The 19,290-nt window shown below is 41.6% G+C and overlaps 1 protein-coding gene across 11 annotated transcripts in view; it reads right to left on the reverse strand.

Annotated features, from left to right (window-relative positions):
- Positions 1-19,290, reverse strand: part of pcdh15b (protocadherin-related 15b) — a 311,541-nt gene that overhangs the window by 72,541 nt on the left and 219,710 nt on the right. For all 11 annotated transcript variants that reach the window (XM_069188941.1, XM_069188940.1, XM_069188944.1 and 8 more), the window contains 2 exons: positions 19,046-19,125; positions 10,012-10,105 (listed from right to left, as the gene is read on the reverse strand). In XM_069188941.1, the coding sequence (XP_069045042.1) occupies positions 10,012-10,105; positions 19,046-19,125 (174 nt within the window). The remainder of the gene's footprint in view (positions 1-10,011; positions 10,106-19,045; positions 19,126-19,290) is intronic.

The following is a 19,290-nucleotide window of genomic DNA, read 5'->3' on the forward strand; positions in this document are numbered from 1 at the left end:
ATTATATAGAACAATGAGAATGAGCTATGGGGTAAATTCAAAAGAAGAAACTTTATGCAAACAGACAGCGATAAACTCAAGAGCCACACTGTTTTCTCCTCAGGAAATCTACTCTAGTCCTTGAGGCCCTCATGTTATGGAGATGACAACTGTCATGTGTCTGCCAGAGGTTTGGTTCACTTGATATGCACAACTGACAATGTCACTATTCATTTTCATACATCCAAGATTAGGAGTGCAATTAATTAACCATTTCAGTGCTGATGTTTTCAAATTCAATATTTGAATTATATTTAATATTTATATGTATGGAACAGGTTAATGTGGGAAGTTGTGACACAGACATTGCAAAATTGCAAAGTAAGTGCCTCTCTGCTGAAGAGAAAAAGACACAACGTGTCCTGTTGTAGAGGCCTCTGCAGATGTAGATCCTTTATCTGCTGCAAATCATGTACATCCGCATCAGGTGCTGTGTCTTTTTCAGGTATAGAAACTTCTTCAGGTGCAGAGACTTCTTTAAGCATAGAGCCTTCTTAAGGTGCAGATCCCTTTCCAGGTGCTGAGACTTCTTAGGGTGTACAGCCTTCTATAGCTGCAGAGACCTCTTTTAGCACCTAGTCCTTTTCAGGTGCAGAACCCTCCTCCTCTGCAAAGATTTCAATACAGTATGTGCTGTTCTTCAGGTGCATAGCCTTTTTCACACCTGACCACGGCACCTACAGCTGAAACATCGTGCATTTCACTCCATATCTTATCAGTGTGGGATTATAAACTGTATCTTCAGACATTTATACAGTAGGTACAGTATGTACATAATTAGCTCCCTACTGTATAAGTATACTATGATTAGTGAAAAATTACTTAGTGGAATAAATTCAGCTAATAAATTAAAAAAGAAACTAGGGACATACTTCACAATCATTATTTTAAAGATTCATGTATACTAGCTAAAAAAGACTGTATGAATTATTGCAATGAAAAGAAAGTAATACACAGTGAATAATCAATGTTGAAACAATTGCTTCCTCTGGAAAGACCCTGCAGGCAACATCACAGAAGGCCTGGAAATGGATTCCAAGGAGAACATATGGGCTATAAGACACTCCAGAGGAGGATATTATAGGGATTCTGGAGTCTTTGTCTTTGGTCTTGACAAGTTTTCAAGCGTAGCATTTCTCTAATTGGTATGCCTTCAGGGATCCATTGTGCCATGAAATTTTGGAAAAGTCATGTAAGGATAAAATAAAATATTTCATTATATGATGATATAATTGGCAGCACAGTGGTGCAGTGAGTAGATAGATAGATACTTTATTGATCCCGTGAGGGAAATTGCAGTGCAACAGCAGGTTAACACACACAACACAGCCACAGTGTAACGAATTATATACTAATAGTACAATACATACAATACAATACAAGAGTTACTCACAGTCCGGACACACAAGAGGAAACTAGAACAGAACAGTACACAGAAAATCGTATCACACGTATGAATATAAATATAGATGTAACCATAGATATAAATATAAATATAAATGTATTGCACAGGTCCCTGGCATATATTGCACAAAAGTGGTTGTAAACGGGAAAAAGAAAAAGAAAAAGAAAGAGAACAGATGTAGCAGTATATGTGTATATGCGTTTAGTCCAGAAACAGGTCACTGTTGCTGTTGCCTCTGCCAAGACGCAAGGTGGATGCGTTGTACAGTCTTATGGCAGACGGCAAGAATGACCTCCTGTAGCGCTCCCTGTCGCACCGTGGATGAATCAGTCTATTGCTGAACGTGCTCTTCATTCCTGCAAGCCTGTCATAGAGGGGATGGGAGAAGTTGTCCATGATGGCCTCCAGTTTGGACATCATTCTCCTCTCAGCCACTACCTCCAAGGGGTCCAGGTCAGACCCAATGACAGAGCTCGCTCTCCTGATGAGCTTGTTCAGCCTTTTGGAATCTACTGCTCTAATCCCAGAGCCCCAACACACCACTGCGTAGAAAATGGCACTCGCTACCACCGACTGATAAAACATGTGTAGCATCTTACTACACACATTGAAGGACCTGAGCCTCCTCAAGAAGTAAAGTCGGCTCTGTCCGTTCTTATAGATGGCCTCGATGTTCTTAGACCATTCCAGTCTATCGTCGATGTGCACTCCCAGGTACTTGTACGAGTCCACCATCTCCACGCCACTCCCATGGATGTAGACAGGAGTAGGTTTGACTTTTTTCCTCCTGAAATCTACCACCAGTTCCTTTGTCTTTGTAACATTCAGTTCCAAGTGGTTCACCCCACACCACTCCACAAAGCTGCTGACCAGTCCTCTGTACTCCTCCTCCTGCTCACCCTTGATACATCCCGCAATTGCAGAGTCATCTGAGAACTTTTGCAGGTGGCATGACTTTGAGTTGTACTTAAAGTCCGAAGTATAGAGGGTGAAGAGGAATGGAGAAAGAACTGTCCCTTGAGGTGCCCCTGTGTTACTCACTACCAGTTCAGACACGCAGTTCTGAAGTCTCACAGACTGTGGTCTACCCGTCAGGTAGTCAGTGATCCACGAGGTCATGGAGGCATCGACTTGCATCTCCTCCAGCTTCCTCCTTAGAAGTAAGGGCTGGATGGTATTGAAGGCACTGGAGAAGTCGAAAAACATGATCCTTACAGTGTTGCCAGCCCTGTCCAGGTGTGAGTAGGCCTGGGCTGGTAGGCAAACTGTAGGGTGTCCAGTGATGAGCTGACCATGGGTCTCAGGTGGGATAAGACCAGCCTCTCCAGTGTCTTCATGATGTGAGAAGTCAGTGCAACTGGTCTGTAGTCGTTGAGGACAGAGGGGCGCCCTTTCTTTGGTACCGGGACCAGGCATGATGTCTTCCAGAGCACCGGGACTCTCTCCAAGCGCAGGCTCAGGTTGAACAGTCGCTGGAGCACTCCGCTCAGCTGATCAGCACAGGCCCTCAGAACTCTGGGACAGATGTTATCTGGTCCTGTGGCCTTACCCCCGTGCAGCCTCTTCAGCTCCTTCTTCACCTGGTCAGCTGTGATGGTCAGCCTGGCCCGGGGGATGATGCTCATAGTGCTTTCAGTGCCGGAGGTGTTAATGGCGGAGGTGTTGGAGAGTGGCAGCTGTGGGGGATGGGTGGGTGAGCAGCCGTCGGGGGTTGTAGCTGTAGGCGGCCATGTTTGTGGGGGGATGGAGGAGGTGTTGGGCAGTTGCAGCTGTGAAGGGTTAGGGAGCGTGTGGCTGTGGGGGGATGGGTGTTGCGCCACAGAGGACCCAGAATCAAACCTGTTAAAGAACTGGTTCAACTTGTTGGCCATCTCCAGGTTCCCTTCTGTTGCAACCCCAGCCTGTTTGAAGCCAGTGATCTCTCTCATGCTGCTCCATACATCTCTCACCCTATTCCTTTGCAGCTTGTCCTCTACCTTCCTCCTGTAGGCATCCTTGCTCTCTCTTAACTTCTGCTTTAGCTCCCTCTGTACACGCTTGACCTCTTCCTTATCTCCCCTCCTAAAGGCTCTCTTCTTGTCATTCAGAAGAGCCTTCAGGTCGCTGGTGATCCAGGGTTTGTTATTTGAAAAGCAGTGTATGTCTTTGGTGGGGATGGTGTTGTCTACGCAGAAGTTAATATAGTCAGTGACACAGTCCACCACGCTGTCTATGTCCTCCCCATGTGGTTCGCACAGCACATCCCAGTTGGTGGCCTCCAAAGCACCACGTAGATCCTCCATAGCCTCCTGAGACCATCTCCTCACGGTCCTCATGGTCACAGGTTGGCGCTGGACAATAGGCTTGTATAGTGGTGTAAGCAAGACAAGGTTGTGATCTGATCTGCCAAGGGGGGGAAGGGCTGTGGAACTATATGCATCCTTAGCATTGGCATATAATAAGTCCAGTGTTTTGTTTTCCCTGGTCGGGCACTTAACAAACTTGTGGAAAGTAGGCAGAGTGGTGGAAATAGATACGTGGTTAAAGTCTCCTGAAATAGCTATAAAAGCGCTTGGGTGCTTTGTTTGTAGCCTGGCTGTGACTGTGTTTATGACGTCACACGCTACCTCTGCATTTGCCGTAGGTGGAATGTAAACAACAACAAAGATGGCGCATGTAAACTCCCGCGGCAGATAGTACGGACGCAGTCCTACGGCTACCAGTTCGATGTCCGGGTTACTGACGCGCTCCTTAACATGAGTATGTCCAGGATTACACCATCTGTTGTTTACAAGCACCGCGAGCCCCCCTCCTTTCCTCTTACTGCTCTCGGTGTTTCTGTCCACCCGCACCGTCTGAAAGCCGCCGATGGTAACGTTCGAGTCCGGAATAAGTTCCTGCAGCCACGTCTCGGTGAAACACACGATACTGCATTCACGATACTCCCTCTGGCTTCTCACCAATGCTCCCAGTTCGTCCATCTTGTTCGCTAAGGACCGCACATTTCCCATGATGATCGAAGGAAGGTAGGTAGGGTTTAAATCTCCTTCTCTACGCCTTTCGCGTCGCACCAGCCCTACAGCCTCGGCTTCTCCTCCTCAGCTCCTCCGGCACCGATGGCTTCTCTCCAGTGAGTAGAGCCGGAAGCGCTAGCGCAATCAGCTGATCCCGCGTGTAGACAATGCCTCTGTGGCTATCGGCATTGCAACTCGATAGCCACAGAGGTCCGAGTATCAGAAAAAACAAGAAAAAGTTTCTCAGCTTCCTAGTATCCATCATGTTGTGATCGCAAATCTAGTTGCCGGCAAAGGTATGAAGAAAAAACACTAACACACTAGCATTAACTAACTGAAAGAAACAAAAAGACAACAAAAAGACACGGAGCTGCTGTAGCAGGCTGCCACTAACATGGCGCCATCTTGAAAAATAGCATTGCTGCCTTGAAGCATTTGGGTTCAATTCTGGTCTTGGGGTTCCATTTGCATGGAGTTGTATTTGTATGTTCTCCTTGTGTTCACATGGGGTTCCTCCAGGTGCTCTGGTTTCCTTCCACAGTCTGAAGACAAACTGGTAGGGTAACTGGACCTTGTCTGAGAATGCCTGGCGCTGGGTTGGTGTCCTGTCCAAGGTATATGCTGGCATAGGCTCATTTTATATTTAAGGGACAGTAAAGGTTGAGAACACTAGTGAAGTTTCTTGCAACTCGAATGTCTCTCCTATAAAACAAGTAGCTTTTGTCTTCAGCATGTAGTTAGCATTCTTGATCAGTCACCAACACCGAATGACAAACAAAGATAAACATTGTTAATTTGGATTTCATCTTATTTGTGGTGGAATGTATTGTATGTGAGTGATACTGCATGTTTTAAGAGCTGGGTTTAAGCATATTATTTAATTGTATAAGTCAAATTGCAAATTACCCGCCACCATGACAGTTTTTAACATACACAGCAGGACTTCCTGATTGATATTTTAAGCAATTTGCTTTTTTGAAGGTGGCTGTCAGCTAGGATTTCAATGTACAAGATTCATCTGTGGCTGAGTGCGCTGGTCCCTGGAAAGGGGAAGGGATTAACTTTCACTATTTCACAAACATTATAGATTCTCTTCCTTTGAAGCCAATTAGGGCTCTTTTTAGCCTGTCGGTATCAAAGCAGAACATTTCATTAAGTCAATGTCTGTCATGCTGAGGGTGATTAATGAGTTTCTCTAATACATCATAAAGAATGATATGTAATTTTTTTCTTCTTTTAAAAAAGGAAGGTAGGGGGCATATACATTTAATTCCAATTTAATTAAAAAACATTCAAAATATGTTTTTAAGTTTCTCTCTCCTTTAAAATTGCCATTGTTAAGAGGGACTTCATTAAGGTTATAATCTGTAGTGGAACAAAGCAGAATCTTGTAGAATGGGAAAAAACAGAAGGTTAGTTTGACAATTCACCTTGTATGTAAACTAGTACTACAGTTTCACTTCTTTGGAGAATTGAGGTGAAGCACCAAACTTGCAGCAGCTGTTTCCTTGTGCCTCTTTTACAAAGACCTTTTTATTTTGCTGTTCCACAAGTGGCATACACTAACAAAGGATATGAATATACCCAATTTACCACAAACAGGATAATGTGGATATTTGTCATGTCACATTTCAGGAGGATTTAGTATAAATTCTGTCATATCCAAGCACAAGGGTGTTATCTTCAAAAATAGCATCTAAAATAGACTTTAATGGGGGTTCAGATTTTCTATATGATACCTTCATACAGAGCAGAATCATTTTTTTTCAACAACTTTGCTACATCACTTTGAATTGTTTTCTTACATGTTTCTTTTTCAGTGGATGCTTGGTATGGGATAAGACAATCAAGTTAACAGAGGTGCTTTAAACTTCTAGAAAATGATATGAAATAACAAATAAAGACAGTGGCTACATTATAGCCCGTTAATTCTGAAAATGTTCAGTTCTGAGAATATTAAACTCCCTACGGATTTGCACAGGTTTAGTGCAAAAAAAAAGCTAAAACTAAAACTTGTAATCCAAATATTTAGTTCAATTTGTTAATTAAACTCCTAATGAACAAATTCCTACTCATAGGAGGAACAAAATGTACACTATACCTCTGTATTATTCAAAAACTGTAGTTTCCCATTTCAGTAACACAACTCATTTTGAAAGGAAAAAGTAGTGGCGATAGGACAGAACAGACTGAGATTATTTATTGCTTCTGCTGTCTGAATGACATTAACAGGGGGTAAAACATGATATTATAAATTAAATGCTATTAAATGCTAAAACTAAAAAAAGTTTGGATGTTAGTTTATGTTAGCTTTTTTTCCTTCTTGTAATTCCCAAGGGCAGTTGACAGTCGGAGCATAATGGTGGATTACTGTTACTTGGCTCTGTTCACAAAAACATCTTAGATGGGATAAATGCGTTGCCATCCATCAACTTTAAGGAGACCTAGTTATATATACCTGCTAAGTCCACTTAATACTCTGCTGTGCTCTGTCAATAGTACGGACCAGTAACATGTGTGGTATGACCTGAATGCTTAATGAGATTATTTCTGAAAATAATGTGCAATCATTAAGCACAACTAGATGAATTTTAACAGGGTTTATGCAAAGAGGTATTTATCCAAATTGTGTCATTTCCTGGTGTCAAAATAAGACCAACAACAACAAAAAACAGAAACAGATTTTTTTCATATTTTGATACATCCATATAATTTCTAAAAATACTAAAAAGGCATTACTTTAGTGTGAAGATACAGAAAAAAAGGTACTGACTGACTACATTAGTTTTCTGTTTGACTTTAAGAATTACCAATTATTTTGCTTTACATACTTTAAGAATCAGTAATTATTAATCAGTCTAACTCAATGCTATGACCTTGTCACATCTCTGACAGGCCCACTTTCACACATGTCTTTGAAATGTGCACTGTTGAGCCATCTGTCTTTTCACACGGCGAAACCTCACAGCTCCAATAGGAGAGATGATGCATCAAATGGAGGACTGGTGGAGTCCTTCACTGATAACACCGTAAGCGCACGGGTTCCTTGTAAAGCTCACAGGCACCTGCCGAAGTCCAATCAGCCACAGCCGCACATGAGAAAAGTGCATGCTGGGATCACAGTCACTGTCAGCATTGACACAGTCAAACCAGATCTCTGGACAAACCAGGTCAATGTGTTCTGAAGGAGTGCTTTTAATGATACAGCTGCTTGGTGTCCCCTGCTTCTCTATTTTCTTAAAAGACAATTTAAAGATATAGCTCTTTTCCCTGAATAATGAATTGATGATGCTATCATGAAAATTATAGCAGTATGCTGCAACTTCTAAGAACTTAGGACCATATTCAGAAAACATGTACTGTTTTCAGGACAGAATGGCTACTTTGCTCCCAATGAGAAAGAGAGACAAACAAGCTGAAAGTGTCAGACAAAGGCTTTTAGATTTTAGAAAATAAATTAATTAAAATGATTTGAAATGTATATTTTTTCCACCTTTTAAAACACTTTTATGAGCATGGCCTTTAAGACTTGTGTCTATGTTATGTGAAAATAACTGGCATTTCATACTGAGAAGAATTTGGTGTACTATCATTCTATGCTGGGCTTTCACAGCTGGTATTTCACAGCACAGTATTTCATGTCATGAAGCTCTTAGATTGCACATTTGCAAGCATATTCAAAAATTGGAAATAAATGAAAAGAGGTATCACTATACCTCAAGGCTGGATCTAACCATTTGGCCTGAATACCTTATGTCTCATGTTATGAAGATGGGGATCCAGTCATGAGGCATAAATGACTTGTATTTTGTGTTTTAAAGCACTCAGAACGTACTTAATGCCTCTAGACCAGAACTATCACAATTATTATCCATGTGGTAGTCCATGTTGTGTGGGACCTAAGCTGTTTTTTATTCAGCCTTTGCAAAGGTTGTATTTTACCTGATTACAATAAGGTTTCTTAAAAACAGAACTTAAAAGATTGTTTGAAAAGCTTTTATTTGTGATAACTGGCACAAGTGGGAAAAGTGGCGTCATTTATATAACTTTTTTCATTTGTGAAAGAAAGGCAAGTCTTGTACTATGAGGCCATCTAACTAGGTGGCCCCTTTTTCCCCTAGGGTCTGGTACTTATGGTTACCTTAATGAGTTTTTAATTACACATCACCCCAGATCTGCTAATGAACACTCCTCATATATGATTCTCGCAGTGACTCCTGCTGGGCAGAGGCTGACAAAGATCGAAATGTGAGAATCCCCAGTGCCTGCTCCTGCTGGGGCACATTAATTGGCCTGCGGCACATCAGAACAATCTCAGTCGGCTACGCATGCATCCTCATTTCACCACGGCTATCCTCGGACAGAGGACAGACAGAAGTCATCAAGCCCCGGAAACCCCGTGTATACTCTAAACTCCATCAAGCTGCTTTAGAATTCAGCCACTGAAAGAGCTTTTCAGTCAAGCCTTCTTTCTGTTCTGTTTAGCATATGCAAAATGTTCCCAGTGCACTGCCCATTCTAAAGCGGGCAAATGTTAAAGGCAAATTTTCCACATGTTTCTGTTCATTTATAAGTGTGCTCAATATTTTATTAAACTGAAGGCAGTTGGATGAAGCTGCTAAAGGAAGTAAAATGTTAAGATGGACATGAGAGCAGAGGGGTTTTATTGGTACTGTATTATTTGTTGATTTACTTTCTGTTCCACAAGATACACACACAACACTTTCTCTTCCACCATTTCACCAGAGGAAAACACTCTGACAACATCTCTAATTAAAGTGGGTTATGATTAAATTAAGAGTTTTTATTCAGTTATCAGCACTCAGCAGTAGAGGAAAATTTGTATTCAATTTCAGTAAAGGTCGCACTGTACCCATGTCATTTAAAAATGCGGAATTGCTTCTATTGCAGTCTGTGATGTGACACTATCTTAGACTTGTCATTGGAACAGAATACAAACGTATTTCAAACATTTACAAATGATACAGTACATTTATTTTTTTTAACCCCAATTTCTTTAAAAGCACCTCTAGTACTTACCATAACAGATAAACAAATTAAACCATAATCCCCAAGAGTCATTGGCTAATTTACTCAGTTATTGATATTAAACCAATCACTTCTCCAGAAATTAGCTTTGAATATATTGATATTCTTATACATCAATATTGATCATGTGCATATTACATTTTGTTCTGTAAGTTTCTTAATGGGATAATATACTGTATCTTGTGTTTAAAATCTAAACCTACAGTATAGAGACTCAGTTCCTGAATGGCCGTACCTTTTTTCCACTTGATCTCTCAGTTATAAAGATGGCCTAATGATGTAATTTAATGCATAATTATAATACTCTATGATAATTGAGACCTAAGAAAATAGTTGGGTAATTGTTTAATTGAGAGGGGTAGAAGAATTATGAAAAGGCAAAAGGTTGGAGTTGTTGAACATCTTGTTCTGTCTGAATATGACCAGTGCGTAAAGATTAATACTCATACTAAGGTACTAGCACAATCAATCAGTATTGTTATACAGTACTTCTGACTGTTCTGATCAAATAAACTACAGACTTACCCAATCAGGTCTTCCATCTGATGCTGTAACAATCAGGATATATCGATCTGTGCTCTCTCTGTCCAAGGGCTTACCTAACACCAAAAACCCTGAACTGTGAAAAGCAGAAAAACGAGAAAAAAAACAACGATGACAAACTGCATTTGAATATCTGTGATGTGTGAGACATTGTCACTCTTACAGACATAAAAATAATTTGGCATCCAACTGTTTTTTCTTTTCTTTTACTTTGATCCTAAGTTTTTCAGAGTGAAAAAAACACTTCAAACTGGCATTTTAAAGAATTGCATGCAGAAAAAGAATTTGTACTTTTCAGATAGTGAAGACAATTCATACAGTTACATTTTGACAAAAATATGTCTATTTGGTGATTGATTTCAATTTTAAGATAATTCTTGACCTCATGTTTGCCTTAGGCTAAACCAGTAACTATAAAAGGATAAGGGATTTTTAAAACAAAGCAAAGCTAAAATAAAATGGCTTTAATATAAAATTTTGTTACTGTCAGACCTGTAATGTATTCAGAAGTTTTAGAAAACATTAAAAAAATTAAATGATTGAAAATAGAAACAAAAACTGCAAACATTTTCATGATTGGACTTACAGTGTTATGTTTTTTAATCAAGAAAAATTTGAATGTTCTACTCCATTTAAATAAATATAAAAATATCTAATGATTAAACATTTAGAAACATATTTTATTGTAAAGGAAAGTATTTGTAATCCCAACACATAGTGTAAATGTCACAGATGCTTTTACCGGTAATTTTTGTGTTAGCTGACACTGACTTTGATTTGCCAGGTTACACAACTCAAGTATCCCAATGCTATTGGGGTTGGATGAGCTTGACTCAATGAGGGTTCCTTGCTTGCCTTGCATAAATAGCCACTGGTGCCTGCAGTTAATTATTTTCTAAGGTACTACACAGCCCACAGAGTTTCATGTGTTGTGAAGGAAGCTATCCCGAATAAAATGGTTGATTGTTTGATTGCGGGTGAGTAGCTCAACAGTATCTGAAGGATAGAGCCTGCAATCCTTGTACTGTCCCATGCTGGCACAGGGGATGTAGCAGGGAGACGGAAAATAAAATAAAAACTGTTATTCAAAATTGGAAGAAAAAAATATAACTAAATTGAAAACATGATCAGATTTTAGCAACTGTTAAAAACTACTGTATGCTTTACTTGCACCAACAAAAATGCTTTTCATTTCCATTTCCACTACTGCAATTATTTAGCTAACGCAACCAAGAAATAAAATATACATGTATGTACAGACCCCCAAGCTATTTGGTTTGTCTGTAATAGGCTTTAATGGTATTGGATTCAGAAACCAGAAAACGCCACTCACAACTAGATTTCAAATGTTGCTTTTTCATCTATAAGGGAGTTTTATTATAAAGACAGATTTATGTAGCATTATTAAGATAAAGTACAGTAAAAAAATATTTCATTATTTCAAATCAGCCCTGGCTGATTAAGGACGAGCCGCAGCTTCGGGGGGCTCTTTAAGACACACTGAGCACCTCCTCGGAGGGAAGAGCAGACCCCCACGGGGAGAACCTTCTAGTGACAGTCCCGGAGGGGACTGTGATGCGAGCGTAAGGCCTCTTTTCTTTTCTCCTTTCTCGCCGTGTATTTCTACCGGGACAGGATGAGTTTCTCTTGTGTTTGGCCTTGCACACCTTTTCTTCTAGACTGGACCCCATTAGATAGGGTAATGCGCCTGGATACCGCTGTGCCAGGCAGTTCTTTTTTCCCCAGGCTGGACCCCCGTTAAATAGGGACAGTCCAGCCTGGATGTCGCTGTGCAAAGCGGCTTATTTGTCTTGTTGATATTGGTTTTTCCCCGTTTTCACTCTCTTCACACCGGTGCCTCTGTCCCTTCGGACTTCACCCACTCCCGCAATATTACAATAATCTAGATTTTTTTTAAGCATGCTGCTCCATTCTTACATTTCTATTACAATCTTATGGCATCTCCATAGGTTTGTCTACCAATTTATATTTTCAAATCTTAGTTAAATTGAACAATTTCAAGAAAAAACACAAATAAACACAATAACCACCCAATGACCAATAAACAAAAAACCATCATTCTTATTTACGTACAAGGCTTTAGAAAATAACATAACAGGATGTATGAAGTTTTTTAACTGAGGTATTTCTTTCTATACACCTGAAATTTACAGTACATTTGGTACCTTGTGTTCCCTATGGTGAATAACCTTTAATTTAATTAAAAAAACAGTGATTTCTTTATTTGGGATGTTTAAAGAAAAACATACACAAATCTGTGAAATGGAATAGGCAATTAGGAAATAAATTGTCATTTTGTATTAGAAAATAATAAAATATTCTTTAGTCACTTGTTTCCTTTTTATGTTGTTTGTTTTGGGAAAAGTAAACTTCACTAGTGTGTTAATGTTTTATAACACTTTCATTTCTTTCAGTTTGAGACTGTTAATACTGAGCTTTTTGTGTGTATGGCTTGTTTGAAGTAACCCTTGGAATCAGTGCTGTCTTATTTAGCTTTCACACATACCAAAGAGAAACAGAAAAAGCCTGAGACATGGAGCTTTTGAACATTAATGACTCATCCTACTTTTTCTCCAAAGTTGCAAAGGAACATGCTTCAATAGTCAAGCTCATGTTTATTTCACTGAATTTAACAGGCTAAGTTTGTTAAAAGAGACTGCAGGTACTAGAGCTCTCCTTACCACACTAAAGAAAAAGTCAAATTTACACACAATGCTGACAGTAACTTTAGCAAAATAGTTCTAACAAACCTAAAAAAATAGATTACCAATTTATACATTTCTCTTTTCAAACACACACAAATGAAAAACAACCTGGTTCTGTTTCCTATTATGTTGACTTATTTTTTATTACTTATTAATTATTCATTGTATTTGTTATATGACAAGTGACAATTGAAGCTGAGAGCATACATACTGTACAGAAGCCCTGTTATCTCTAGTACATAGTGGTAAAAATCTTTAGGCCAGGACTCCTGTTACAAAAGGTGGTAAAAAGGTGCTAACAACATTGTCACGAATCTCCCTCACGCAGGCAAGCGCTCCCGCATTCCCACGAACTCTCCCCGTACCAAACATGCACGCATCAGTCCTCTACTTAAACCCTCATCAGTCTTTGCTCACGATTGAGATTCTCTCCCGGAGCTTACCTACCTACCAAGGGCACCACATTGGATCCCTATCCACCGCAGTCAGCCCCTGCGTGACAGAATCGTGAGCCAAAGTATGGATCCCGCGGGCTCTTTTAATCCCATGGCGCTGTTGTCCCAGCACTCTCAGGCTCTTGACCAGCTCAATGCCAGCGTTCAACACCTCGCTAACCTGGTCTCTAGTTTCCCTCCTCAGCCTCTCGTTTCCCACCTTCCCGTAAATCCCACTCAGCCACCACTCTCTCTTGCCTCCTCTTCTCCCCTGCCTCCTCCCACACCGGACCGATTTGATAGCACCCCAAGTATGTGTCAGGCTTACCTGACTCAATGCTGGATGGCTTTCAGCCTTCGTCCGGATTGTTTTCCCACCGACCGTGAACGTATTGCATTTATGGTCGAGTACCTCTCTGGCCAGGCGATGCAGTGGGCTGCAGGTCTTCTTGCCAGGAATGCCACCGAGACCTCGGATGTAGCACAATTCCAGGCAGCCCTGACGGCCACCTTCGGACAGGTGCAATCTTCCTACTCCGCCGCCTCGTGTCTGTCGGCTTTGTCGCAGGGTACCCGCACCCTCCAGAAATGTGACGGACTTTCGGGTTCAGGCCGCTCAACTGACTTGGAATCAAGAAGCCTTCATTCATCATTTCCGTGCTGGCCTTTCCGAGGAACTTAAGGATCATCTAGCCCAATTCCCTTACCGTACGCCGACCCTGGAGAGTTTTGTTCTCTTGGCTACCGAGATCGATGTCCGTCTACAACAACGAAGGACCAAACGTCTCATGCTCCGTTTGGCTGCCAGCCGCAACGCTCCCGCTTCCACTCTTGCCACACCTCCCACGCCCTTTTCGTCTACTCTTACTCCTGAGGAACGCACCCCTCTCCGTGCAGGAAACCAAGGCACTGGATACCTACATTCAGGACGCCCTGCAGTCTGGTTTCATCCGCCCGTCCTCATCTCCTGCTTGCGCCAGTTTTTTTTTATTACCAAGAAGGATGGTTCTTTGCGGCCATCTGTCGATTACCGCGGTTTGAACGACATTACTGTTAAGAACCGGTCTCCTCTGCTTCTCATTCCTGCTGCTCTGGAGTCTCTTCGTGGCGCAAAGATTTTTTCCAAACTCGACCTGCGGGGTGCTTACAACCTTATCTGCATTCGAGAGTCGGACGAATGGAAGACGGCTTTTATCACCAATCACGGCCATTATGAATATCGTGTCATGCCTTTTGGTCTTGCCAACGCTCCGGCCGTCTTTCAGAATTTTATGAACGACATCTTGTCATCTCTCCCCTGGGCACTGTGATGGACCCCTCCAAGACGGCAGCCATTAGGGACTGGCCAATCCCCCGGAACTTGAAGCAGGTTCAACGCATTCTTGGGTTTTCTAACTTCTGTCGTTGTTTCATTCGTGATTTCAGCTCCGTTGCCACTCCCATCTCTGCACTCACTCGTAAGGGTCCAACTCTGGGCAACTGGACCGATGAGGCTGATCGTGCCTTTCTACGCCTGAAACACCTCTTCAATTCAGCTCCCCTCCTTCATCACCCGGATCCCTCGCTGCCCTTCATTCTGGAGGTTGACGCATCGGCGCATGGCGTGGGAGCAGTCCTGTCGCAGCGCTCTGGGGACAACTCATCTCTCCATCCCTGTGCCTTCTTTTCCAGGTGTCTCTCCCCTGCCGAGGTTAACTATGCTGTGGGAGACAGAGAGCTCTTGGCCATCAAGCTCACCCTGGAAGAATGGAAGCACTGGCTGGAGGGAGCTCAACATCCGTTCACCATTCTCACAGACCATAAGAACCTCTCCTATCTCCAGTCTGCTCGGCACCTCAATTCTCGCCAGGCCAGATGGTCCCTATTTTTTTACCCATTTTGCCTTTTTCATCACATACACCCCCAGCTTTAAGAATATCAAGGCGGATGCCCTCTCCTGTCTGTTCGATCCACAGGAGCTTGAACTCCCTCCCGAACCCATCATACCCCCTCATCAGATAATTGCGGCGATCCTTCCCAACATCAAGCACATCGTCCGAAATGCCCTCAAGGACCAGCCTGTACCTCCCCCATGCACTTCGGATAAGCTGTGTGTGACTGATAGGGTCCGTTCCGAGGTTCTCTAGTGGGCTCATGACTCTCGTTTTGCGGGTCATCCTGGCGCCCACCGGACTTTGGAACTTCTCTCTGAGGACTCCTGGTGGCCCTCCTTACGGGCTGATGTTTCGGATTACATGAAAGCCTGTCCCACCTGCACTCGGATTAAGACCCCCAGTCACCGGAAGGCTGGCTTACTCCAACCTCTCCCAGTACCCACACAGCCTTGGTCCCATATTGCTGTGGATTTCCTCACGGACCTTCCCAGGAGTCTTGGCAACACGTTGATTATGGTCGTCGTCGACAGGTTCTCCAAGACAGCTCATTTCGTTCCCTGCTCCTCCCCGCCCTCCACTCAACAAATGGCCAATCTCTTTGTACAGCACGTTTTTCGTCTCCACGGGATCCCGGAGGACATCGTGTCTGATCGGGGTCCACAGTTTATCTCGCGCTTCTGGAAGGCCTTCTGTTCTGCTTTGGGCTCCAATGTTTCTCTTACTTCTGGCTATCATCCAGAATCCAATGGCCAGACCGAAAGGCTTAACCAGGACCTCCTTACTTACCTGCGGGCTTACGTCTCAGCCACTCAGGACGACTGGACCTCTTAACTCCCGTGGGCTGAGTACGCTCACAACGCTCTATACTCTTTGGCTACTGGCATGTCTCCCTTTCTATGCTCCCTGGGTTATTAACCTTCGCGCCTCCAGAAACCCCCTTCGGACTCAGTCCTCCCTTCTGTTCAAATATATATCTCTGCCTTAAGGAAACTCTGGAAGTCGGCCAAAAGGCCTCCTAAAGGCCTCACACCATTAAAAATCTTTCGTGGATTGGCACAGACGCCCTTTTCCTAGACTTCGCAGAAGGCAATTTGTCTGGCTCTCCACCCACAACATCTCTCTCCATCAACCCTCACGCAAGTTGGGCCCTCGATTTATTGGTCCCTTCCGGGTCATTTCCCAGATCACTCCTGTCACTTACCGCTTGGCCCCCCCCCCCACTCTTCGCATTCACCCCACCTTCCATGTCTCCCTTCTCAAACCTTACCACAGGTCACCCCTCTCCAGACCACAACCTCTTCTGCCTCCTCTATCTATGGCGTCCGGAGCCGCCCCTGAAGGGGGGGGTACTGTCACGAATCTCCCTCATGCAGGCAAGCGCTCCCGCATTCCCACCAACTCTCCCCGTACCAAACATGGAAGCGTCAATCAGTCCTCTACTTAAACCCTCATCAGTCCCCTGGTCTTTGCTCACGATTGAGATTCTCTCCCGGAGCTTACCTACTACAGATGCAGCCATTCAAAACAAGCAGGCAATACTGCATTATTTTGCGGTGCGCTTGACGCAGCCTACCGCGAGTTAACGTAAATAATACCGTACCTCATAATACCACGTGGTACCGCAAGTAAAATAATAGTATCCGGAATTTCCACAAGGTGGAGCTAATAAAGCTCAACCTCTCATGTTTGAGCTGTCGCCATCAAAGTCTTTAACGAAGATATTACTAATAGTATTAATAATAAATGACCTTGGACAAGCTGTAAACTCAAAGTATTGCCCTGGTCCACATTCTTTTTTTCATTGACCGTCTTTGTAAAAGTAACACCACAGCATTTCGCAATCACGCATTTGTTTCCAATCATGCAAAGTACAGTAATTTTTGAGAATCTCCGATTCACCATGCCTTTCACATGCTCATAAAAGAGATTGATTTAGGAACATAAACATATTACTGTAAGCAAACTGTACTAAATACAGTATGTATATGTAATGTCTTTACTGTGCCCGTTTAAGTATTGAAGATTTATATGGAATTTTACCACTGAAGGGAAATCTTAGTAGCTGAGCATAAAAAGAATAGGAGCATACTGTAACGCGTGTGAAGGCCATAAACGATATTAATTTTGGAACATAAACAAACAGTATATGGCTGGTCTCGGTACTTAAAAGAAAAAATACACACCAGTATTCTATTTCTCCCTAAACATTTTAAGCATCGAAGTCTTTAACTAACGTGATACCGGAATCAACAAACATACTTTTAGAATTTGATTAAAAGGGAATATAATATGGAATTGCGTATCTTAAGAAATTAATAACGATATAATTATATTAATGTACCGCAACACAGTAGTTGCGGTCCCGGACTCAGACCCCTGCCTGTTTACTCTGACGACGCCTACGTCTAGGGCCAACCCTACGAAGGGCACCGCATTGGATCCCTATCCACCGCAGTCAGCCCCTGCGTGACAAACGTTATGTAATAGACTCAGTAGGCTCAGTAGACAGATATTTTTTTGTAATTTTTTACATTTTAGGGATTGTGTCCTTGGTTTGAGTGATTTATCTAGTCCGTCTTGAAGTGTTATTTTTAAAACTTTAAAAATTATAATGAAAGTTAAAAATTGTTAAAAATGTTAAAAATAAAAAATAGGTCCAAATACTGTATGTTTCTTTATTAACATTTGAAAAGTCCACTGAGAGGGAAATGCCCTGTTAAAAATTACAATTTTTGACTTGATTCAGATCCGCTCTTTTTTCCCTGACCTCTTTACTGTACATGAATAATAGGGTGACACTTAACAAATTCTATCAGAGGTAAACACAAACCTCAACACTGAACAATGGGATACACCATCCCACAGCTAAACCAGTTTTTAAGTTTTAAGTTGTAAAATATTTTCGCCTCATAACGTGCAATCCGTAATAGAAATCCTAACCATGTTGCAACCACACATACTGTAGCAAATACTTAATTTACTGAGCAAATTTATTTAAAACCTAATGTTATTCTGTGAAATTTCTAAAAGCATTACAAGTCATCTTAATACCCATCCATCAAAAACCCTATGACTCTTTTTCAAATAACCATAAAAGAGTTGAATGAAAATAAGAATTGGTGTAAATCTGCAAGCTTTTAATGCATGCACTTGTATTTTGAATATTTCTACATATTCTGTTTGCACTTTTCTTTCCTAATGAATAAAATTGGCTCTGATGAATACAATATACAGCATTGCATCAGCTCCAGACATTAATCAATTTGCAGATTTGACACAATTTATCAAACAAATAATTTAATTATCCCAGATACTAGAATAATATATCTGAATGCATTGTTCCCTGGCATACATTTATATTTTTCTAAAGCAACACCAACACAAAATATGAGATTCACTAAGGAAAAAGGGAAAATAAAGAATATTATCACAGCACCCATGATGTGAAATTATGAAATTATTGAATTTATCAGTTCTAAATTATAAAAATATATTTTTTATTATTATTATTGTTGTTTCTAAATACACATTGAACTAACTCCAGTATGTCCAAAATTCAGCAGCCAGAATCCTGACCAAGTCTAGTGCAAGTGATCACACTACTCCTGTCCTGGAGTCCTTGCATTGGCTTCCTGTCAGGTTTAATTTCGACTTGCTCACCTACATGTATAAGGCTCTGCATGGCTCGGCACCTCAGTACCTCAGTATCCTACTCCCCACCTCACAACTTTCGCTCTTCTAAATCTGATCTCCTATCTATCTCCCAAGCCTGTCTACAGTATCATCATCATGATCATCATCACCATCATCATCACTATAATAATAATAAAACTATTGCTGTATTTAAGGTGATACATCTAATTGAACGAGAGTTTGTAGACTCCATACAGCTCTTGTGTATGGCAGGGGTCATCATTTCATCTGCTTAGATATCCAAAGCAACTACTCTGTGTTTTTGTGTATCTGTCCCTGCTGGTCTTACTTTTGGGTAAGGTTGAATACATTCTGAGGATCTCCATTTTGGATACGGTACATTATGGGATCACCTTCACGGTCTGTTGCCTAAAGAAGTAAAGAAGAGTAAGAATAAACAAGTGAAGAAATATAATTTTCTCTTAAGGTTTTCTTTATGTAAGGTATGTTAGGATTACATTTCTATGTGTGATTTATTTTAAAGTGAGTTAATTGAGACCAAATTCTTGTTTACAATATCAACCCACAGACCTC

This window comes from Lepisosteus oculatus, chromosome 4 (genome assembly GCF_040954835.1).
Source record: "Lepisosteus oculatus isolate fLepOcu1 chromosome 4, fLepOcu1.hap2, whole genome shotgun sequence".
Lineage (NCBI taxonomy): Eukaryota > Metazoa > Chordata > Actinopteri > Semionotiformes > Lepisosteidae > Lepisosteus > Lepisosteus oculatus.